This window comes from Arachis stenosperma, chromosome 5, assembly GCF_014773155.1.
Source record: "Arachis stenosperma cultivar V10309 chromosome 5, arast.V10309.gnm1.PFL2, whole genome shotgun sequence".
NCBI lineage: Eukaryota > Viridiplantae > Streptophyta > Magnoliopsida > Fabales > Fabaceae > Arachis > Arachis stenosperma.
In genome coordinates this window covers 139,453,631-139,477,253 of record NC_080381.1, presented here as the reverse complement: position 1 = coordinate 139,477,253, position 23,623 = coordinate 139,453,631, and the positions used below count along the sequence as shown (strand labels likewise).

At 34.9% G+C, this 23,623-nt stretch overlaps 4 protein-coding genes across 4 annotated transcripts; all 4 read right to left on the bottom strand.

The window, feature by feature from the left end:
- Positions 1–2,966: 2,966 nt before the first annotated feature.
- LOC130982596 (receptor-like protein 35) lies at positions 2,967–5,647 on the bottom strand. Its single transcript, XM_057906635.1, has 2 exons — positions 3,924–5,647; positions 2,967–3,813 (listed from the first exon to the last, which is right to left on the bottom strand). The coding sequence occupies exons 1-2, from the start codon at positions 5,611–5,613 to the stop codon at positions 3,728–3,730; spliced, it is 1,776 nt and encodes a 591-aa protein (XP_057762618.1). The 5' UTR covers positions 5,614–5,647; the 3' UTR covers positions 2,967–3,727.
- An 858-nt stretch (positions 5,648–6,505) lies between these two features.
- LOC130979286 (receptor-like protein EIX2) lies at positions 6,506–7,290 on the bottom strand. Its single transcript, XM_057902694.1, has one exon. It carries the CDS (start codon positions 7,277–7,279, stop codon positions 6,698–6,700), a length of 582 nt encoding a protein of 193 aa, XP_057758677.1. The 5' UTR covers positions 7,280–7,290; the 3' UTR covers positions 6,506–6,697.
- Positions 7,291–7,311: 21 nt separating this feature from the next.
- LOC130981546 (receptor-like protein EIX2) lies at positions 7,312–9,994 on the bottom strand. Its single transcript, XM_057905129.1, has 2 exons — positions 7,412–9,994; positions 7,312–7,332 (listed from the first exon to the last, which is right to left on the bottom strand). Exons 1-2 carry the CDS (start codon positions 9,992–9,994, stop codon positions 7,312–7,314), a joined length of 2,604 nt encoding a protein of 867 aa, XP_057761112.1.
- A 1,291-nt stretch (positions 9,995–11,285) lies between these two features.
- Positions 11,286–15,727, bottom strand: LOC130981932 (protein SGT1 homolog). The gene is made up of 10 exons (XM_057905700.1): positions 15,337–15,727; positions 14,320–14,389; positions 13,740–13,864; positions 13,411–13,534; positions 12,927–13,023; positions 12,742–12,807; positions 12,262–12,397; positions 11,979–12,064; positions 11,798–11,902; positions 11,286–11,681 (listed from the first exon to the last, which is right to left on the bottom strand). Exons 1-10 carry the CDS (start codon positions 15,494–15,496, stop codon positions 11,574–11,576), a joined length of 1,077 nt encoding a protein of 358 aa, XP_057761683.1. The 5' UTR covers positions 15,497–15,727; the 3' UTR covers positions 11,286–11,573.
- Between the last annotated feature and the right edge of the window lie 7,896 nt (positions 15,728–23,623).

Below are 23,623 nucleotides of genomic sequence, written 5' to 3'. Positions count from 1 at the left end.
GATATAAAATTAATATCATATTCTCTTGTCTAAACCAAATACATCACAACACTGATTGGTAACTGGTAGTTACAATTCACAAATACAAACTGATATATCAATAAGTAACACTCACTAGTACTTAGTTACAAATACACAACTCATTTTATTTACTTTTAAAAGTTTCAGACACACACTTCATGAACGGCCAAGTTTTATTGATCACTTAAATTAAAATTACTGCAGCTTTATTTGCTTCCTGACTAGAATGATGCCGGCACATGATCGCCGATCCGCTATCAGTGAAAAGATAAGAAACCATTAACATCATTCAAAGTCCATAGGTTGAACAATATTTCATATAAAAAATTCGAAATAAGATCAATTTAAAATAAATAAAAGAGAAGGTATTACCAATCAAGCTAGTAGTTGCTGCATTTATCACCACCGTTGCCACCTTGACATAACTTTTTCTGTTATGTTGTTCAAGAATCGGAAGTAAGCATGTCTCCATGAGCGATTGAAGAGGATAGTGCCAAAGATCCCCCAGAATCCAACAAAGAATCCCAATCCCATGCTCATAAAGAATGTTTGAAGAAAATCATCATTCTCATCTTGGGTTTTAACCACAGATTCTTGATGCGGTTCTTTTACAAAACACAACTTTTCAAGAGGTAGCCCACATAGATCTTTATTTTCTTCATAACTTGTGGCATTAAAGCTCTGCAATTGTGTGCCAATTGGAATCATCCCAGATAAATTATTGTGTGACACATCAAACATTGAGAGACGGTCAATTTTTGCAAGACTAGAAGGAATGGTGCCAAACAAGTGGTTTCTTGACAAATCGAGAAAATCTAGAGATACTAGCCTTCCGATCTCCCAGGGAATTCTTCCTTCCAAGTTATTTCTTGATAAATTCAATGTGATGGTTTCAGTGGCTAAGAGAAGGGGGGGTTGAATCTTAGCCCCCTTTTTAAATGCTGGCACTTGCTGAACTTCAGAGAAGACTTTTCTGTTTTTGCTCGTCACTTGACACGAGCAACTTTGTTTTGTCTCGTCCCTTGCCACGAGACTTTTTGTTTTGTCTCGTCACTTGGCACGAGATAATTCTGGCTTTTGCTCGTGTGTGGTAGAAAACAGAAATGGAGTAGAAAGAGAAAGAACTTGCACCCAGATATATCCTGGTTCGGCTGCTAAGTGCAGTGCAGCCTACATCCAGTCTCCATCACAAACATGATGGAATTTCACTATAATCAATCTGATTACAACTTGTAAAGTGCTAACTCAACTTACAAGGGGATTCCCACAGAATCATGATACACAACATAGATGAACAAAGGAACTCTAAGACATCTATGGCTTTTTCTTTTAATTTTGCACTCTCTGCCTTTTTCCGCTCTATGGCTTTTTCATTACAAACCTCACTGTTTGCCTTTTACCATGAGACTCAAGACATGACAAAATTAAACAGAAAAACACTAAACAGAATACATTGAAGGAGAAGAGAAATCTATTAGCTCAGGTAGCTCTGAGAACTCTGTGCCTTGCACTCTCAAATTTTCTCCCTTTTTTCAAACAGTGGTTGTTCCCCCTTTTTTAAACAAGAGGAAAGCCTCCACACTTGAAGCCAAAACCGAACCAACTTTCTTCCTCCTTCAACAAACCGGTTCGGCCACACAGAGAGAAAAGAGATAACCATGCATTAACCAACATGTAATTACCTCTAGTCCTTTCTTGATCATCAACCTTCATCAATCCGGGCTCTCCATCCTTGGCTTCCTCTCCAAGATGGATTTCTGGCCCTTGATGCCTCATGATGATGATGACTTCATCTGCTTCAAACTCTGCCTCCAACCATCACTTCGCCACTCTAGCTACTCCCTGTGGTGGTTGGTCAGATTCGAAGACAAGCCATGCTTCAAGAATCTCCCTCTTGGCCGAATCTTCTTCTTCCATTTTTGAGCATGAAAGGCTCAAGATAGCTTCACCAAATCTAACCACATTTGGTAAGCATCTTAGCCACAGCTCATCTTTCTTTTTGTATGTTTTCTTGCCATCATTAGCTTGATGGTCTTGATGCATGCAACTCTTTCCTTTTCTTCGTTGAAGGGCTCGGCGTCCATTGTTTCCTGGACAAGGACCAAGGAGAGAAGAAGAAAGAGATGAGAGAGAATGAAAAGAATCTGAAGGAAAGAAAAGCAATGCAAAGAAGTTGAACAAATTAATTAGGCATAGCTTGCTTTTACTTCCCTTAGCATAGAGTGGCGTGTTTGACATAACACCCATCAATCAATTCAGCTGTATTTTCTCTCTCATGTTCCCCATGCATTAATTAACAATGTAATAGATTTTGAAATCCATTACTTTGTTAGAGCTTGGTTCCGTTGGAAGCACTAAGCTTTCATTTTTCCTTTTGTTTCGGACCAAGAGTGGAACCTTTCATCATTTGTGAGACTTGGGCTTGTAGTGTTGGAAGTAAAAGCTGGCCCAATTAGTAAGCATTTGCTTTCCTGATAAGTTGTGTAGCGGATCATGCATAGGAAGCAAACAAGAAAGCATTTGTTTGGGCTTGCAACATTAACATTGATTCTGGCCCAATTATAACTAGCTTTTATCACAAACACAAAGCTGAATTAATAATGCAACAGTTGGGCTTTGTTAATTTTCTTTTGTTTCGGCCCAACAAAAATCTGCACAACAAAATTATTTTAATCAGCACATTAATCAACATTAGCTTAATAATTTTGCTGTTAATAATGTTTGATCATCATCAATTTGGTTTAGAGTTTTCCAAACTCATCACAATGAAACCAATTCAACTAAACTCCCAATTTCAGTTGGAATGTCTTCAGATAATTGATTACTTGAGAGATCAATACCTTTGAGAAGCAACTTATCATTCTCAAATATGTGTTCCACACCTTTCCACATTAACAAAGCAATTATATCATAATTATACATATGCCGTATAATGGTGTGGTTGACAATATAAGAATGATGATGGGAATCTGTTAAGAACCTTTCTTGGGTGGTCATTGCAGTGAAGTTAATGAAACATTTGGGAATTGGGCCCCACAGATGATTAACCGAGAGATCCAAGAAGCGAATGCCATTTAGAAAACAAAGAGATGATGGTATACTTCCAAAAAAGTGATTTTTCCGCAAGCTTAACATTTGCAGTTGTTGTAAGCCGCTTCCAATCCAAGAAGGAATGATTCCTGATAATTTGTTCTCTCCTGCATCCAGCATCACTAAATTTTTGCAATGCTTCATCGAGAAAGGAAGCACCCCCATCAAGCTATTGTTTCTTAATATCAATACACGAAGCTCAAGAACTGATCCCATTGAAGTGGGGACTTGTCCAGAAAAATTATTGTTACTCACATCTATATAAACTAATGATTTAAAATTCTCCCAACAATCAGGGATTTGACCAGATAAATGATTGTTTGAAATATCTAATTGGTCTAATCTTTCAGCTGTATCATTGGCACATACAAATGAAGTAACATCTGAAAATTTATTGTTGGACAGATCCAGGGACACAGCTCTTCGTAAAAATAGCGGGATTGAGCCTTCAAATTGATTTGCAGCTAGATATATAGAAGGATATCCCGCAAGCCTCAATGCAAAATTCGGAATTGTTCCGGTGAGATTGTTGTACGAAATGTTCATCCTATTTAGCCTTGTTGATAGAGCCCAAAACCACTCTGGAGTGATATCCGAAATTCCAGCATTGGAAATATCAAGTTGGATCAAGTTTTTCTGTGTCTGCAACCATTTTGGAAGATACGGACCCACCATGCAATGTTGCAACATTATCACTTGCAACTGAAAAGGTGGAATCCAATCAGGATTAATTTTCAAAACGAATGAGTTGCCAGATAAGTCCAAGACCTTCAAGTTAGACAAATTATAAAAATGAGATTCTGTGATCACACCTTCCAAGGAGTTTGAGTTCATCATCAAAGTCTCCAACTGCAATGGAAAACGAATTTCTTCGGGAACCTTTCCATTTAGCTTATTTTCGTACAAAGATAATGTTATTAAAGATGGGAATATTGATGTGATGTCAGGCAAGGTTCCGTTGAATTTATTATTGCTGAGATCCAAGTACTGGAGACTTGAGCATCCAGACAAGTGCTGGATTGCAACTGGTAGCTCTCCTATCATATTGTTATAAGACAAGTCTAATGATTCCAAAGTACATATGTTTCCAAATGACTTTGGAATTCCACCTTCTATAGAGTTCGAACTGATGGACAAAGCCTTTAACTGAGACGGCAACCTGATATTGTCAGCTATTTTTCCTCTTAACTGATTAAAATCAAGGGACAAGTCTTTTAAAAACGGGAATATTGAAAGGTCATCAGGTATTGAGCCAATGATTTGACTATAGCTCAAATCCAATTCTTGAAGTGAGTGAACGACACAGCCAGCTGAGAGATTATGAAGAATTGATTCCAAATCTTCAGTCAAATTGGTACCAAACACCCTCAAAGAAGATAAGGTACATACATTGGCAAAAGATTTGAAATCCCTGGCCGTGATTTGATCAGGAGATATGTAAAGCCGCTCAAGTGATTGCATTGTGATGTCAAAATGATTTGATGTGGCAGGTGTGGAACCCCCTAAGAGGCCGGAATAAACGTCAAGTTCAACAAGGTTGGAAGTGACATTCGACAACCATTGGAATAACAGGGAAGAAGTGAAGGTGTTATAAGAAAGATCCAAGACTGAAAGAGAATTAGGAAATTTGAACATGGAAAGACTTAGTGTTTGTGAAGAGATAAAATGATCTGAAAGTGCACAATTGATTAGGCTGAGTTCTGTTAGTGTGGAGATATTACTGATGGCTTGTATCCACTTATAAGAATTGTTGAGATTCAATATAGAGGTCAAGCCAAGATGGGTTAAAGAGGTAAGAGTGGATAACCATTGTCCATCATCATTCATTTTGAGAGAACCACGTGTACCGTCAAGGTAAAGCTCGTGCAAGCTTGAAAGGTTCCCAAGTTGAGATGGTATTGTTCCTTGGAAATGATTTAGATCGAGATTAAGATACTCCAACTTGGACAGATTTCCAAGTTGATAAGGGATTGAACCCTCTAAACTATTGGCAAAAAGATTCAAGTATGTTAAATGAGGAAGAGATCCAAATTGAGTTGGAGTTCTTCCACCAAAGTAACAATTGGACAGGTCAAGATACCTCAAGCTGGTGAGGTTACCAAAGAATTCAGGGATATGGTTTTCTTCAAAACGATTGAAACTGAGGTTCAAGTACCTGAGGTGCTGCAATTGCACTAACGAGCTGGGAATCTTACCTCTCAAAAGTCGTTCTAAGTAGGAATATCTCGTTAAGATGTAGTCACCGTGAAGGTCGAGACTGATTACATGGGCAGTGAGGTTGCTGCAGCCAACACCGTTCCAGTGGCAGCAATCACGACCCTTCCACGAAGAGAGCATGCCGTAGTCATCAACCACGGCTGCCTTGAAATCCAGCAGTGCTTGCCTCTCCCTCTCTATGCACCCACTCATAACAACTCCAACATGCAACATCGACACCACCATAACTATAAGTAATATGGCTCCACAACTCGCATTCATCGGCATGATTGCGCTCAAACTCATAATTCATCAACAATACAAGCAAGTTGCTTCGACTAGAAATTCTGAAGTGAGTGCAAAACAAGTTCAACAGACTCTGAATTATATATGTCTACTCTTGATATCTACAGCAGGTTTTTTATTTACTTTTAACTCTGATTAAATTACGTCGATGCTGCAATCCTGCAATGCAATCGACCTAGTCAATGGCTTAACCTTGTGGAGTTGCGGTCAACATAATTATTGTAATTATATATATAGGTTTGTACATATGCATGCTGCATCTTATATACTACAAATATATGGAACAAAAGCTAAAAGTTAAAGCATTTTAAGTACAAAAAGAAATTAGTTAATTAGTGTCTTTAAGGCAAACATGCATGCATGACGCATCTAAGGCATTGTTTGTTTCATGTCTATGTCCATCAAAGAGACACAGTAATATATGTTGTTTGGTTATTGAAACATAAATTTTTAAAGACACGCTTACACACAAAAGACAAATGAACACAATAAACATGTATTTGGTATATTTAAAAAAAGCTGAGACACGAAAAAATGAATATGAACATTAACTTTTATGTCTCTTAGTCAATGTCTTCGCAACCAAACAAATTTAGTATTAAACTATCCTTTTGTGTTTATGTCTTTATATATATTTGTATTTATGTCTCAAAATTTTAAAACACTAACCAAACGGAGTCTTATATACTACGAATGTATCTAATATGAAAATAGAAGTCTAATAATAAAATATAATTTTTATTTTTTTATTTTTAATTTATAAATTTATATTAAACTTACAATTTTTAAATAATATATCAATACATCTGGCTTTTAAAAGTAAAAAACATAACACATTTTTTTTATTTGTCATTTATCAAAATATTAAAGCACAAATGCAAAACACGTATACGATACATTGATACACATTACCAAACCCCACCTTTCCACTTAAACTTTCTCGTTAAAGAATGAGAGAAGTGAAAGGCAAAATTGTTACAAAGCATCACACATTCAATTTTCTTTTTTAGGTGTCACAAAACATTACCAATGAAATGAAGCTAGCCTTCATAGTTCAAACAACTTGGTGCATTCAGCCCACTTACTACCACCTTGACATAACTTTATTTGTCAACTTGTTCAAGAATTTGAAGTAAGCATGTCTCCAAAAGCGATTGAACAGAATGGTGCCAAAGATGCCCCAAAATCCAACAAAAAATCCCAATCCCATGCTCATGTAAAATGCTTGGTAGAAAGGATCATGATCATCTTCTTTGGTTTTTGCCGAAGATGTTTGCCTTGATTTTCCTTTGAAACACATTTTCTCAAGAGGTGGCCCACAAAGATCTTGATTTTCTTCATAACTTGAGGCATTGAAACTCTGCAATTGTGTGCTAATTGGAATCTCTCCAGACAACTTGTTATGAGACAAATCCAACATAGACAAACGGTTGATTTGTGTAAGACTAGAAGGAATCAAACCAGATAGATTGTTTCTAGACAAATCAAGAAATTCTAGTGATGCAAGATTACCAATCTTTAGAGGAATTTCACCTGATAAATTATTTCTTGATAAATTCAAGGTAACCAATTCAATCAAATCCACAAGTTCTTTTGGAATTTCCCCTGATAACTGATTGCTTGATAGATCAATGCCCTTTAAAAGTAACTTGTCATTTTTCAACATCCGTTCCACACCTTTCCACATCAACAGAGTAATTAAATCATATTGTTGTCCTTCTGCCATGAGAAAATCAGAGGCTCCTTGCAAAGTATTGTTGACAAAATAAATATGATCATCATAGGGCATTGCTGAAACCATTCCCTTAATCATTGCAGTGAAGTTCTTGAAGCATGTAGGAATTTGTCCCTTTAGATTGTTAGAAGAAATATCCAAAAGGTGAATATTTGCTAAGTGACAAAGAGACAATGGTAGACCTCCATAGAAGCGATTTCTTCGCAAGATCAACATCTGCAATTGTTGTAAATCGCCCCCGATCCAAGAAGGTATAACCCCTGATAGTTCATTTTCCCCTGCATCTAACATTACTAAATTTGTGCAACTCCTTAATGAGAATGGTAGCTTCCCAGTTAAGTGATTGTTTCTCAACATCAGCACTTGAAGTTGAAGAGCTGATCCTATTGAGGTAGGAACTTCTCCAGACAAATTATTATTACTCAAATCTATATAGCTTAAAGACTTGAACTTGCTCCAACAATTTGGAATTTTTCCAGATAGATGATTATCTGAAAAATCCAATTTGCCTAATTGTTCAACTATACCATTGGCACATGCAAACAAATCAAAGTCTGAAAATTTATTATCAGACAGATCAAGGGAGATAGCTCTTCGCAAGAACGGTGGGATCGGACCTTCGAATTGATTTGTAGCTAGAGATATCGATGGGTATTCACTAAATCTTACTGGAAATTTTGGAATAGTACCTGTAAGATTGTTGTATGAAATGTTCATTGATTCTAGTTTCCATGATGGTAGGGTCCAAAACCAGTGTGGAACAACATCTGAAATTCCAGCATTAGAAATATCAAGGCTCAACAAGTTATCTTGTGTTTGCAACCATTTGGGAAAAGATGGACCTAACTTGCAATTTCTCAAGTATATCTCTCTCAGTTGAAAAGAAGGAACCCAATTATTGCTAAATTTCAAGTACAATGAGTTGTCAGACAAATCCAGCACCTTCAACTTTGACATATTAGCAAAATGATGATTGGTAATCACACCTTCCAAAGAAGTTGATCCCATGTACAAAGTCTCCAATTGTGGTGGAAATTGAATATTTTGAGGAATCCTCCCATTTAGCATATTTGCATCAAGAGATAATTTCTTTAAAGATGGGAATATTGAGAGGTCAGGCAATGTGCCATAAATTTGATTGTCATCTAGATGCAATTCTTGGAGTGAATTTCTAGCACAGCCAGATAAGTGGTGAATTATCAATGAAAGCTCCCTACTCAAATTGTTCAATGAAAAATCTAATGACCTCAAGGTACATGTGTTCCCAAATGAATTTGGAACTACACCTTCTAAAGAGTTTCCTGAGATTGAAAATGATTCCAACTGAGATGGCAATGTGATGTCTTCAGGTATCTTTCCGCTTAGCCGATTAAGTGAAAGATCTAACTGCTTTAAGAATGGAAAGATTGAAAGGTCAGGTAATGAGCCAGTGATTTGATTATTGCTCAAATCCAATTCTTCTAGTGAGTCCCTCATACAGCCAGCTGACAAATTATGAAGAATTGATGCAAGATCTTCAGTAAAATTGTTTTGGGACAAGTATAATGATCGAAGAGTGCAGATACTCGATAACAACTTCATGTTGCTCCCCTTGAGTTTATTATCTCTTAAGTCAAGGTTCTCAAGAGAATTCATTGCCATGCCAAAATTATTTGATACATGATCCTCAAAGAGGTTATTATCACTGAGGTTGAGCTCAATGAGGTTTGAGGTGACATTTGACACCCAGTGGAATATCATGGATGAAGTGAAGTGGTTCAAAGAAAGATCAAAGACAGATAAGGAATTTGATGATTTGAACTTGAAAGGATAAAATGAAGAGATAGAATGATCCGAAAAGTTACAATTGGTTAGACTTAGCTCTCTTAGGTTGGACAGATTAGCAACCATTTGGAACAAGTAATGAGAATTCTCAAGATTCAATACATGACTCAGATCAAGATGGGTTAAAGAATTGAGCTTGGACAGCCATTGGCCACCACCATCACCATTTTTGAGAGTACCAAAATTGAAGAGATAAAGCTCTTGCAAGCTTGAAAGGTTCCCAATTTGAGATGGTATTGTCCCTTCTAAATCATTGACATCAAGATTGAGATATTGCAACTTGGACAGATTTCCAAGTTGAAATGGAATTGAACCCTCTAGAAGATTAGCTTGAAGATTTAAGTATCTCAAATGCGAAAGAGAACCAAATTGAGTTGGAATCTTTCCACCAAAACCACAATGTGACAGATCAAGATACCTCAAATTTCTCAAAGAACCAAAGAATTCAGGGATATGATTGTCCTGGGAATGAATCCCAGTGAAATCTAAGTACCTCAAATGTTGCAACTCCAACAATGATTCTGGAATCTTTCCTCTGAGTTCAATGTATTCAGCTTCTGAACTGAGATCAAGTCTTTGCACATGGCCGGTGAGTCTGCTGCAATGAACACCCTTCCATTGGCAGCAATTGCTCTTCTCCTTCCACGACGAGAGCAGGCCGAAGTCATCCACCATGGCAGCTTTGAATTGAAGGAGTGCTTCCCTCTCACTCTCTATACACTTTGCATTTTCTTTAGAACAAACAAGGTCCACTACTTGCAACATGAAGCACATTATGAGTACAGATTTCATGAGAATTTTGGAACAAGTTGGATTTGTCATTGTCATTGCACTCATCACAATGGAAGAATGGAATCAAGTGGTGATAAATGGGATGGGATTAGCATTAAAAAATGATCACATATTTATACACAAACATTTTAGCTAAGCTAGCAAAGCCTCATCTTCCCGGAAACAAATACTTGCATTTGTTTTCTTCATATGTTTGAAAAATTGTGGAAGAGGAATTATTGCCTATTCTCCAAACATATTAAATGAATGAAAGTCAAAGTAAACACCTCCATGGCTCCACCATCACCGTCCTAGTAATGCAGAGTTTATCCATGTTTGAAAAGTGAGGACAATCTGTTCTCTGCTTGTAGTTTCTCTTTTGAAATTAATGATGATTTTGATGAGTACTATCCATCCATTATCTCTCTGAGGAGTGCTAGGGTCAACAAATTTTGTGATTTGTAGCCATTAATTAGCTATCATTGGTGTTTTTAATAGTGTGAGATTTCATCCAACGATATAGGATTACTCACTTCTCTTTTACTGGGCAAGTGCAGGCTAAATTTTAATAAAAGTGCTAGTTTCTTAGACTTTCTCTATCCATTTAATTAGTAGGTAGCAATGTAGCATTTCAACTTGTGGTATGTGGCATATAAGTTTTGATTTGTATATTATTTTTAAAGATATTTGTATTAAAGCTAAAATCTTAAAAATATTTTATATTAACATAAAAAAGTAGAATTGAAATTTATCTAAAGATATTGAAAATTTTGAATTTATAAAAAAATGATAAAAGGATTAATTTGGTGTACAACATTTAATTTTGAAGACTAAAATAAGTCACTTAATGAAAAGTCAAGAACCAATTTGATGTATGATGACACATGGACGAATCATATTGCAACATATGGCACAACTGTCTATGTTAATATGCTCCATGTTATTGATCGACCTGTCATTATACAATTACACGTGACCAAACTATAAAATGACACGTGTCACTAATGGTCCACATCACCAACATACATCCACAAGACTGAAAATGAATCAAGGATCATGAACAATTTTAAAGCATCACGCCAATCTCGGATACCACTTTAGGGTTTAAACTCGTTCACGAAGTCAAGGCAAATGGCTCCGTAAAAATAGAACGATCCATTCTATACTCAAGCTGCAACTTTGAATTCAAAGACACCATTTTCCACAATATGATATTAATATCCAATATCCTTGTGAAGAAAGTGTCATTATTATTTGAATAATTTTACCGTTTCCTATCCCTCCTATTAGCTCTAGAAGTAAACAAAAATGAGAGAAAATTTTTATTGATGAAATATATATCTAATTGCTAAATTAAGACATTTGAACTCTCATTTATTTATGAAATTCATACTTGGTTCACTTGATGTATTAGTAGAAATCAGGACACAAAAGAAGCATCATTTGAAACAGACATGACCAGAACTGCATTATATTCCAGCAGACCCCAAGAAAACAATCACTCTACCATGCACTATCTAAGTCTTAACCAAGAGTATCTCCATGAAAAATAACAAAAGAGTCAAATATGCATTTTGTTCAACAGCATAATCCCACACTCAGTATACATAATCGTTGTCAAGAAAACAGACTAATATTCCCATTTCTTCAACTCCATGCCATCAGGAGGACTTCCCTCCACCTTCTTCGATCCCACTTCTTTCCAGTTTGTTGACAGCACTGTCCCATTAGACTCCACCTGCAAGGAAAATTTAACAAGCACCAAATGCTTAGCATATATACAAAATTTGCTAGAATTCTCAGCATCAGTTGTGTTCTTTCAATACATAACAAGATGACAAATATGAAACTTACAAATGATTTTCTCATTGCTCTTCGTGTATCCTCGTCCGCATCTTGATATATTTCCCGGAAAAACTTGTTTAGAGCTGCATCGCCATCAAGCTTTTCTTCTTTCTCCTGAAATAAACAATATCATGAGTAAGAGGCACACTGAAATGGAGTTAAATACATTTTACATAAGCAGCAGACAAACCTCTTTCTTTACTTGAGCTTCAAGCTTATCCCAATCAACCCTTGTTGGTTTTGAGGATGGGTAAGTTGGTCTATTGATTCCTGTGGCTGCAAAATTTAGGCCAAGGAATATAGCATGTTAGCATGTGAATTTTGATACATTTCAGGGGATATATGAACATGCAGAACTAGTTTCAAATCCCTATCTAATACTCCTGGACAGACCCTTTTACTCATGTCAAACTGAAAACTACTGCGGATTCAATTAAGATTATGCATATTACATGCTTACAATATAAAGTTACCTGATGGGGCAACAACCATTTGTGGAACTGTAGCTCTGGTGAATTCAAGAGATGTCCAGTGAATAGGGTCTGCTTTTACGAGTCTTATTTCAATTTTTGTGGACAAAACCTCATACCGGCATCTGGAAGGTATGATCTGATTGATAAAAAAAAAACAGTAAGAATGACATACCGAAAAAAACCAAAAACTAAAACAAAGCATAGCTAAAATGATCATACACGGGTGGTTAATTCATAATTTGCAAATACAGGATCAGCTATATTTTTCCATAATTTTATGAATTTTGATATATGTGAAGAAACCACAACAAAAATTTCAAACCAAAACTATTTGAATTGAAACAATAATGTTGATGAGATAACATAGAATTACCACCCAGACATAAATACCCGCATTAAAACCAAACCAATTTACAGCGAAAGCTACATTTGTCCCCGTGCCCCAAGCTTATCCAAAAAAGGAACCTCACATTCATATACCTTTCCAAATAACCGAGGTTGAAAAACATATGGATCTTCTCCAGGAACATTAATACTAACACTTAGCTGCAAAAAGAGGAGGGAAAAAAATCGTTTAAAGTGCAGAATCCAATTATCAAATATATTCTAAAGTGTAATAAAAAAGGCATACAACTGACAAGATAGTTTTATAATGTGAACCATACAATTTGTTCGCCAAAGTCAATAGTAACATTTTCCCTTGGAATTCCCTTTGCAAATACAGTTACAACCACCTCATTAGGTTTCTGGTAGAACTCATGCCTGCAATTTTTTTTTTCATAAACAAAAAATGTCTAGTTGATTAGAACCATCGTTCACAAGAAATTTGACAGATGCACATATGTTTTCAAAACCTACATAAGCAATATCAATATTTACAAGGTAAAAGATTCCAAACAGAGCTATTTATTAGTCGTCCCAATCATAAACCAATATACAGAGAAACCGGGAGAAAACAACAAATTAAAAAAAAAAAATCTGAGACAAGATGCTTGAAATGCTCATAAAAAACTAAATACCAAACGAAATAATTAGCAAATATACACACAATAATTACATCAGTACTAGCACTCTCCACATATAGGAAAAAACAATATCCATAGCATAGAGCAGTTAAAAAAAAAAATCCAGGAAGCGCCTTTTACTTGCCTGTATTTAGATTTAACCACTGCAACTGGAGGCTGCTCTGGAAGGACATTCTCAGGCTGAACTTCGTTTGCTGATTCTTCCTGTGTTGTGGTCTTCTCCTGTATTGGTGTGTCATAAGATTCTTCTGTTCAACATAATATACCCAATCAAGAGTTAGACAGTTCATGGCCAAACTAAATGTGTATGCAAAATTTTCCCTTTCAACCATCAAAGGGGCAATCACAAGTAACATATAACTTAAAAACAAACTAGAAAACCAGAAGTAGAGGAGAGGGTAAACACCAGATTAAAAATTGGAAAGAATTTTAGCACGTAAAACTATACTTTACCTGCAATAAGCTTATCACATTCTTTGATTAACTTAGCAAATCTTGATTCTCCTGGAGCTAATGAAGCACCGACCTCTAGAGCAGCCTTAGCAGTTTGATATTCCTCAAGTTTCATGCACGCCATGCTGCAACCAAAATAAGATATCAGAATTTAATCAATGAACCTATCGATTACAGCAGTTGAACACAAACATGGAATATCAAATAGAATATGGAGAGATCTGATTCAATAAGTTGCACAGCACATCGAATAGTATGTAGTATGTTGTCAGATGAAAACACGAGTTGAGGCAACCATCACCAAAACTGCATCACTTTGTTCCATCAGGGCTTCCACGTGATGCAACCACATCATAACATGATGCAGATATTTAATATAACAAAGAAAACTATTCATATTTTCACGTAACAATAAAATGACAAATCATCAAAAACTAACCATATTTAGATCGGGAAGAAATTAACTCATGACAATGCATTAGAAACATAATCTAACCCAAATAAAAACACCATATGAATAGTAAGTGCAAATCAAACAAATCCAAGACAAGATTTGTAGAGCAGGTAGCGCTTTAGTTACCCTTTACGCATATATGCCTTTGATAAAGAAGGATTTAACTCAATTGCCTTGTTTGCATCAGCAACAGCCTCTGCACAAAATCATAAATGTTAGCCAAAAATAGTGAATGAACACAACTAAATCTCCAAAAGTAAATGTTTATTTACACCTAAAACACACACAATATCAAAAGCTCACAGGAAAAATTACATATACAACAAACATGGGAGGAATGAGGGAGTGAAATAAGGAATAAGGAATCATGTTTCAAAACCTAAACAAATGAACAATTAGATAAACATGGGATAGGTCAATCATGTGTTCATTGTCCAATTACAGAAGTCTTATCAAAAAGAGATTAACATATGATAAACAAAATGACCTTCTCTTTTCATCTGGAAATCAACCTGTTAACTCTAAGCATTGTATTCTAACCTTCAGGCTGGTAGTTTTACTATATCAAACGAAATATATTCGAGATTCTTATTATAGACATGTATTATAATTAATTCTATATGGAGGTTCAAAACTGCACAAATTATCTTCTTCGAACACAGGAGTACACGCACCATTCAATTGAATTTCAGTATATGGTAAAGTAGTTGAGCATTGCCCATCTTTCAAGCCAAATATAGCTCTTCCTTGAGAAGGCAAATTGGAGACACAAAAACAGAGACACACACGAAGCAAAGAAAGGGAAACGTGTGCAAAAGAGAGAATAAAACTAGAGTAAACACTGTATAAAAGACAACTGTTCCAGAACATTACTTTTTTCCACCCTCAAAGCAAACAATCGAAGACATCATTCATAACCACCAATTTAGCACGTGCAAGGAATTCTCCTCCAATAATGATTAAAATCAATTAAAAAAAAACAACTTCATTAAGTTCCCATAATCTTTCCAGAATCTACTTCCACAAAAGATTTACCCAATTGAACACAGTTTCAGTCCCAAGCAGAAATCAAATAATTCAAACGAAACAAGCAAAAGGGTATCCGAAAAACACAAACTTGATGAGGAATGAAATAATTGATACCAGTGAAGTTGGAGAGTTTGATGTTGGCTTGGGCACGGTCGGCATAGAGTTCAGCTCTGTTGGGTTCGATATCAATGGCCTGAGAAAGAAGCTCAACCGCCAGCTCAAAGTGATCTTCCACAAACGCCTCTTTGGCTTTCGCTTCCAGATCAGAAGCCATGGCACAAGAAACAAACGAACACTGCACACAGAAAGAGAAAAGGGGGCAAAAGAAGAAAATTGGAGAGAGAGAATCGAACGCCAAAGAAGACTGTGATTTTAGGGTGGGGGAGTTCGAAAAAACAAAAACAAGAATGCGATTGACCTCAGAATTGGAGTTTTATGGAGATTATTTGGAAGGGAAGGTTAAGAGAAGGAAGGAGAGAAGGGAACAGAGAGAGTAGACTTTTGCATTGCAAAGTCTGCCAACAAATAATTTATAATAGGGAATTTGAAATAAATGAAAAATAAATAAATGAAAGGTTTGTTAGCTTTTTTTTTTTTAATAATTTTTCCCTTTTTTTTAAATAAAAAAATAGTCAGGAATCAGAATAGATCGATTCAACTTTTTGTTTATCCTATATTTCGCATTTATCGAGGTTTAAATATATTGATATATTCTATTATGTAATGCATTTTTACATTAATACAAATTTTTTACTTTATTTGTTAGGTTTCTTGTGATGAATTTTACGAAAAGATTTCTTTAAGTTATTATTTATTAAAAGAATTTTGCGTATATTACATTTGTGATATATAGCCCATAGTCGGTCCTATATCTAGATTAAGGTTGAGGGTTATGTTAGGCTTTCGACAACTAACATAAAAATTTAGTCGAATATTCATGATATGGATTAAAGATGTTATTGCGCTAAAATTAGGTCGTTGTCCGGAAGCAACGCACTGTATAGCTCGCATACAATGTCAAATAAGCAAGAACTGATTCATCGGTGTTTCAGGTGTAGTATTAAATGAGTAAGAGTTCTCAAATTTTCGTGAATTGACAAAGGTAAATAAACTAGTTCACAAAGAAGAAGGTAAAGATAAATGTCAGAGCAACGGAAGGTTGAGATTTGACATATGGAACATAAGCACTCTAACAGAAAATCTATGAAGGTGGTGGATACCATGACAAGGAGGAAGATTAACATCATGTATCTACAAGAAACAAAATGGGTCGGTGCAAAAGTCAGGGAGTTAGATACTTTCGAGTTCAAACTTTGCTATACAAGAAAAGTGAAGAATAGAAATGGAGTAGGTATTATCGGGGATAAACAGCAGAAAAAAGACGTAGTGGATATTTATTTGATTATTGTAGTTTTAAATTTAAAATAAACTAGAGTGAGACCCGCGCAATGCGCGGAGAAGTAGATTATTTATACTATATAGTATATTTTAATAAATATTATATTAAAAATATTTTAGAGAACATATTATAAATAGATTTTGAATTTATTTATTTTTAAAAAGATTTAGGTTATTTATATTAGAGTTATACAAAAGTGTATTTTCTTTTTTTTTCGATTTGCATTAATGGCTACACTTTATTTTTTCTTGCGGTTTTTTTGTTTGTAAATAATGAAAAAAATAAATGAATGAGAATGAAAAATATATAAAATGTTATATTAAATTTAAGAAATTTTTGACAATTAGTATAAGAGATTAAGAAATAAAGAATAGTAAGAGTTTTAATATGTATAAGTTGTAGAATTTGAATATTTGTAACTAAAATTTTTATAATTATTATTATTATGACACTTTTAATGTATGTTTATTGCATTTAATTAGTACTTGATGTTTCAATTGAATAATAATAGATAAGAGTTTTTTATTTTAATTTTTTTAAAATATTTTACTAAATAGTGATTGGTTGATTTTTATCTAGCAATTTTGGGTATTAACTCTTCCGGTCTGTCATTACCACTGCAAATCATTCTACAACAAAGAGAATAAAACATGGTCAAAGAATGATAATCCATTACAAATAAATTGTGGAAGCAATACTGCACATCTGGAATAACAATTTGAAAAAAAAGGAACACGTGAATGTAAATTGTGGAAAAAGTACTCCACATATAAAATAACAATTTATAATTTGATGATGAAATATTGCAATCGATAGTATATTGGGAGCAATAATTTTAAACGCACATTAATTTTGGTTGTGACTGTTAGACAGAACCGTTTACAAAAGAGGAATACATAAACTTCTGCTACTTGCAATGAGTTCACAATTAAAATGTTATTATTTATAACAAATAAATACGACTATTGAAAATGATATTGAACAATAAGAAGAGAAAACGGTAAAGTTGAAAATCTTTAGGAAGATACCTGGGACAAATTTTCTACGTTGGCGGCGCCGAATGGTGATGTTGGTCTGAGACCCAGAATCGAGCTCTGACAGAAAAACCGGAGGAATGGAGTTTGTCCTAGTTTATGCAATTTATGCAATGCGGCTCCGGCGTAGATGGACATCGCGATGTACAATTTGTTTTGAAGAAAAAATAATGGCTCATGGGATCGGAAGAGGATGGAGGAAATAGGATGAGACCGGAAGAGGATGGAGGAAATAGGATATTGGTACGAAGAGGTGCTAAGAGGGTGAGGGTTTGAGAAAGGTAATAAGCTCTTTGGTTTTGAGAGCTTTTTGTTAGGGTGAATGTTAATTTGTGTTTTTGTTGTTTTAGAAATAATGATTGATTTGGAAAAAGTTAATTTGTTGGTATTTATTGTGTTTTTTAGTTTTTTTGTATTTTTTTTATGTAAAAATAAAAGTTGATTTAGCAAGATTTGAGTAGTGGATTCTAAAATTTTGCCAAGTAAGCATTGGTGTTGACATGGCGTTAGTAGAAAAAGAGAAATAACTTAGAAGCAATGTGGGTAAACCTATGTACCTACTTTTATATATTAAGAATAGATATTTGATTATATTAGTATGTTGATAGATTACTGAAGGTTGTGGTAGGCTTAGAGAAGGGGGGGTTGAATCTATGCCTTCCTTTTAAGTTGCTGTTTTGACCCTTTTTAAGCAAAGCTACAAATCTGATTCTGTTTGAACTCTGCAGCGGAAATTTATGAGACAGTTTATTTTTGTCTCATGAATAACAGAAAACAGAACATGACAGAGAAGAAAAAGCTAACACCAGCATGTATCCTGGTTCGGTTGCTTTGTGCTATGCAACCTACATCCAGTCTCCTCTACAAATATGGAAGAATTTCACTATAGTTAACAGTATTACATACACCAATTTCACACTCAAGTTCTAGCTTAACTTGACATTAGCTATGCTAACACCTAACTATTTTCTCTTAGTGCTAACCCAACTAAGAAAGGGATACCAAACAAGTACAAGATACAAGACACTTAACCAACCTAAAGAAATCTGAAAATAACTCTAAGTTTTTCTCTCAAGTGTATCTCTCAGCCCTTTTCCACTCATGGCTTTTTTCTTAAGCTTTCTCACTTTGCCTTTTCTCTCAAGAAATTACAGAAAGATAAGCTTAGAAAAGTACATTACAATCAGAAAAACATGAAGGAGATTGACTTCATCAACAGCCTCTGTGCTATGCGAAAAACCAGATTAGTAAGCCTCTGATTTAGTTCTTCATACTGGCGGAATGCACCTTGAATTGGTTACACTGTCCAGTTAGTTGAACTTCTTCAAAGAGCTCTCTCAGAACAAAACACCTCAAGTTCACTGGTTATCTCTCCTTACCTCAGAATGAACAACAAGCTTCTTTTTATCTCCTAGCATGTTCCTTGGTTCTTCCTCCAAGGTCAACATCTTGAGCCTTGAGCTTCACCAACCACAGATTCACTTTTTCTCCTTAATCATCAAAGTAGAACCGTTCCTTCTGACTTTTCCAACTTGACCGAAAGCCACAAAGGAGTAACCGAAATTGTTTTCCAATGGTCAACCAAATCTGAACCCTTGAACACCAACTTGGTCCCCAAGTTTTAATTAAGACCGTAGATACACAGCAGAATAGGGCAGAGAACAACTTTCCCTTCAAAGCCATTTTCGGATAGAGCAGAGAGTAGGGAAGAAAGGATGAAGATTTGATGCATGCAAGATGATATGGTTTACCTTTCTTAAGCTTGATTTAGCTTCTGTGCTACAAGCTTCAACTCTCTCTCTCTTGCTTCTTTGGTTAGTGGCTTATGGAAGAAGCTTTTCTTCTCTTTCTCTTTCTTGCTTTTTCTGAAATCTTGATGTGACTTGATTAGAAGGAAGAAGAACGTTGCTTTTAGTTAAGCAAGAGAGAGGGAATTTCAATTCTGAAACCAGTTCGGGCTTGGATCGGGTATTAGTATGCATGGCCCGATTTAATTTCTTTGGTTTCTTCCTTTGCTTTTGCTTGGGCTCTTTATTTTGCTTTCAGCCCAATATTCTTTGCTGAATGCCTTTTATTCCATTTGGGCTATTAACATTTGGCCTGCAACAATAAACAATTAGTTAATAAGTAGATATAATTAATCAACACTAATTATTTATTTTGCTCAAAAATAATGTTTGTCATCATTAATTAATTTAGTTAATTTCTTAACTCAACAATTACTTTTATATGTTCTTAAAATAATGTTTGGTATCATAATTATATTTTAAAATTATTTTAATCTTAGGTAGTTTGGACTTTGGACATATGAGAAGAAGACAAATAGAGCACCTAGTCAGGAGGGTGGATGAAATGGAAGATGGATAAGAGGTGAAAGGCAGAAGAAGATCATCCATAAAGTGGTCAAACGAGATCTACATGTAAACGATCTCTTTATAAACATGATATATGATAGAACTTAATAGTATCATTTGATCTATCTAGTCGATCCCACCTAATGGAACAAGGTTTTGTTGTTGTTGATATTAAAATCTTTGTTTTGGCCATAGCATTTGGAAAAACGATTGAACCCTCAAAGAGAGGAAAAGATCCAATGGGGGGAAATTTCTAGAACCAACCTTAGGATTTTATCAAAGGACATAGACACCATTATCAAGGATCCAATCGACACCTCTAACGTAGACAAAATTCTCTTACCTTTTGTCGTCGACAACCATGTACATTGTTTTTTAAGGTAGTGTTTGTTTTGAAATACTGGGACGGAGACTGAGGGACTCTGTTTCAGTATCATGTTTGTTGGCTTAGAGATTGGTATTAAAATTTCACTCTCTGTCTTAAAAATTTCAGTATTTCAGTATCTCCAAAAAGTAGGGATACAGGGACTGAGACGGAGACAAAAATTTAAATAACAATTTATCTCCAAAATGCCTTCATTCTAATTATCTAATTCCTAATTTGCCCTCTTGACTAAATCAAATAATCAGGGTTGAGTTCTTCTAATATAATTTCAATCGCAGACCTTGGAGCTCGAAGACCCTGAAGCTGCTGCCGCTGCCGCTGCCCATCGCCGCTTGCAAGACCACTACCTCGTCGTCACAATCGTCGAACCACCGTGAGCAAGGTTAGTCACCGTCACACCTTCATCTTCGTAGGCATATTTTTCAGTTCATGGTATCCTCGTGAAACCTCTGTTTCTCTTCTCTTCTCCTCCATATTTGCATTTTGCTTGTCGTCTCTTCTTGTCTCTTTCGCATTTGTGTTGGTTTTTATTGCAGTTTTATAGAAGTTGTATGGAGTTATATGATTTTTTATTCAAAAGTCCTACTGCTCTGCTTGTTGAAATTTTTAGTAGATTTCAATGCCTTCTACATATTATCTTCTGTTTTGGTATTTTCTATTTTTATTTCTTGCATAATTTAAATTTGTGTTCTAATGAACTTAGTTTTGTATGCTGATTTCTTGTTGAAACTAAAATGTCCTATGCCCTTACCTGGTTACCTACTATACCTGAGACAGAGTCTAATATGTATTATTATGTCTTGTTGGTGGTTTTATAATATTATTCAATGAGATATGTTTGAGTAATGAATAACAGAGTTTGTGTGATTTTTAATAATGTTGAACTGCAAACTTTGCTAAAATTGGATATGGAGGTGTGCTCAATTGCTCATACTCATAGTAGGTGTAGACTAAATTTAAATTAAAGCTTCATAATAAGTGCATTTCGTATTCAAGTACATGTGACAAAAGACATTGAATGATTATATCTAGTTTAGATTTTGATTTGATTAAATTGAATGTTTATAATTATTTTGAATGAAATGATTGTGTTAGAAAGGAATGGAGCGGTCGGAGATTATTAAACGATGTGTTTCTTTTTATGAAACGATGAGATCAAAGCATGATAATTTGATGTTGAACTTTGTTTTTACATTATTTGTGTACTTTAGGAATAAAAGTAGTGGGGAAGTGTTATTAGGCGGAAGAATGAATAGTAGAATTAGACGTGATGCTTTAGAGCGTATTATTGGTAAGGGTGATAGGAATTGTATTTGTGAGTTGAGAATAAACACAAATGCCTTTGCTAATTTGTGCGAGTTGCTTCAAGTCCAAGGAGGACTTCGTAAGGATGGTCAAGTAAGCTTGCCGGAATAAATTGCAACTTTTTTAATTATCTTAGCTCATCACAAGAAAAACTGTAGTCTACAAGTTAGATTTTGTAGGTTTGGGAAAACAGTTAGTAAGTATTTCAAGAAGGTTTTAAATACTATTATAGGTATGCAAAACTTGTTATTCGCCAAGGCCTCACTAGTTGAAGAATTCGCCAAGGCCTCACCAGTTGAAGAAGATTGTATAGACCCAACATGTAGAAAGTTTAAGGTAAACCTAAATGAATTATGTATGTAATTTGTTTTAAGCCTAGAAGGATTGTCTATTTAAAAGTTGTAATTTTTTATGAATTATAGGGTTGCTTGGGAGCATTAGATGACACTTATATAGAGGTGACAGTCATTGAGTCTGATAAGTCAAGATATCGAACAAGGAAGGGTAAAATATGTACTAATATCCTAGGAGTGTGTAACTGAGATATGAGTTTTGCTTATGTATTTAGTGGATGGGAGAGATCGGCATCTGATTCAAGAATATTTCGAGATGCAATCACTTGTGGTAATATCTAATTTATAAGTCATAAGTTAGATTTTGACATTAAGCTTGACTGCACAGTAGTAAAGCTTATTTTGTTTGTATGTAATGTTTATAGGTAATTACTATTTAATAGATGCGGGTTACACAAATAGTCATGGGTTCCTAGCACCATATAGAGGCACTCGCTATCATGTTAGAGAGTGGGCTCAAGGAACATGTGCACCTCGCAACAAGTTTGGACGATTTTGGAATGTTAGCAAATGTAAGTTTTTATGAAGGACATGGAGCAGGTTCACACTCTGATGCTGGTGCAGCTAGCGGAAGGCATTCGGGAAAGAAGCGGAAGCAAAATGATATTTTAGAGAGGATGGTTGAACATGTGCAATTTTTGACCGCTGAACAAGGAAAGAATGCCCAAGTTCTTGCTGATGTTATATCTGGGATGAATGAGAAGTTCATGGTCGGTGAGAAGCTTGAACAGCTTGGATTCGATAACGATGAGGTGGTGCAGGTTGCGCAAATGGAGAAGGTTTTTTGGGGTTTGAAGGATTCTCATAAGAGTGGTTATGTGCGATCCATTCTTAATCAGAATAAGTGGTTCTAGTTAACGATTCTTGTTGAACATAGTTAGGATGATTTAGTTATTTTTGTGAATTCAATAACTTATTAGGATGATTTAATTATTTTTATGAGTTTAGGATGATTTAGTTATTTTTATGAATTCAATAACTTACTAGGTGAAATGTCCTAATTCACAAGTTATTTTAGATTATGTCTTTTCAAATTATTGCTTCATAAATTTTCAAGTTAATATTAGATACTGAATTTTCAAACTAATGCTTCATGAATTTATATTGATGAGTTCAATATGCTAAATTCATAGTCTCCTACCATCTATGTTATTAGCAAGTTGTTATTCCCATCTATATTAATGCTTTGTATGAAATTATGATAATATACCGTTTTAGTGGGATCAGATTTTGCAGTTTTTTTTGTTTGGAATTAGGTGAAGAATACAAGAATTTTCCAAAACAGCCAATCTAATTTCAAGAATTCAATGTCAACAAACCAGTCAATCTAATTCATTCATATACATGCTTTTACAACATGTTTACAAATACAAACAAATTACACACAAATGCTCCTACAACAATTTAAAACCTAACACTACAACATACCAGTCAATCTAATTTATTCATATACATGCTTTTACAACATGTTTGCAAATACAAACAAATTACACACAAATGCTCCTACTGCAATTTAAAACCCAACACTATAACTTAATCTGTAGTTCCTTTTGCCTTCAAGAGATTCTGTG

Bases quoted from the DNA above. Each gene is read 5' to 3' on its own strand.
- LOC130982596 (XM_057906635.1), bottom strand. From the start codon at position 5,613: ATGAGTTTGAGCGCAATCATGCCGATGAATGCGAGTTGTGGAGCCATA. The intron at 3,814-3,923 runs GTGTGATCACAG...CCACCTTTTCAG, and splicing joins GAACTCAAACTCCTTGGAAG to TTGCAAGTGATAATGTTGCA.
- LOC130979286 (XM_057902694.1), bottom strand. From the start codon at position 7,279: ATGTTGAAAAATGACAAGTTACTTTTAAAGGGCATTGATCTATCAAGC.
- LOC130981546 (XM_057905129.1), bottom strand. From the start codon at position 9,994: ATGACAAATCCAACTTGTTCCAAAATTCTCATGAAATCTGTACTCATA. The intron at 7,333-7,411 runs GTTTCAGCAATG...TTCTCATGGCAG, and splicing joins CTGCAATGATTAAGGGAATG to AAGGACAACAATATGATTTA.
- LOC130981932 (XM_057905700.1), bottom strand. From the start codon at position 15,496: ATGGCTTCTGATCTGGAAGCGAAAGCCAAAGAGGCGTTTGTGGAAGAT. The intron at 13,865-14,319 runs GTAACTAAAGCG...TTTTGGTTGCAG, and splicing joins AAGGCATATATGCGTAAAGG to CATGGCGTGCATGAAACTTG. The intron at 11,682-11,797 runs GTAAGTTTCATA...TTTTCCTTGCAG, and splicing joins GAGCAATGAGAAAATCATTT to GTGGAGTCTAATGGGACAGT.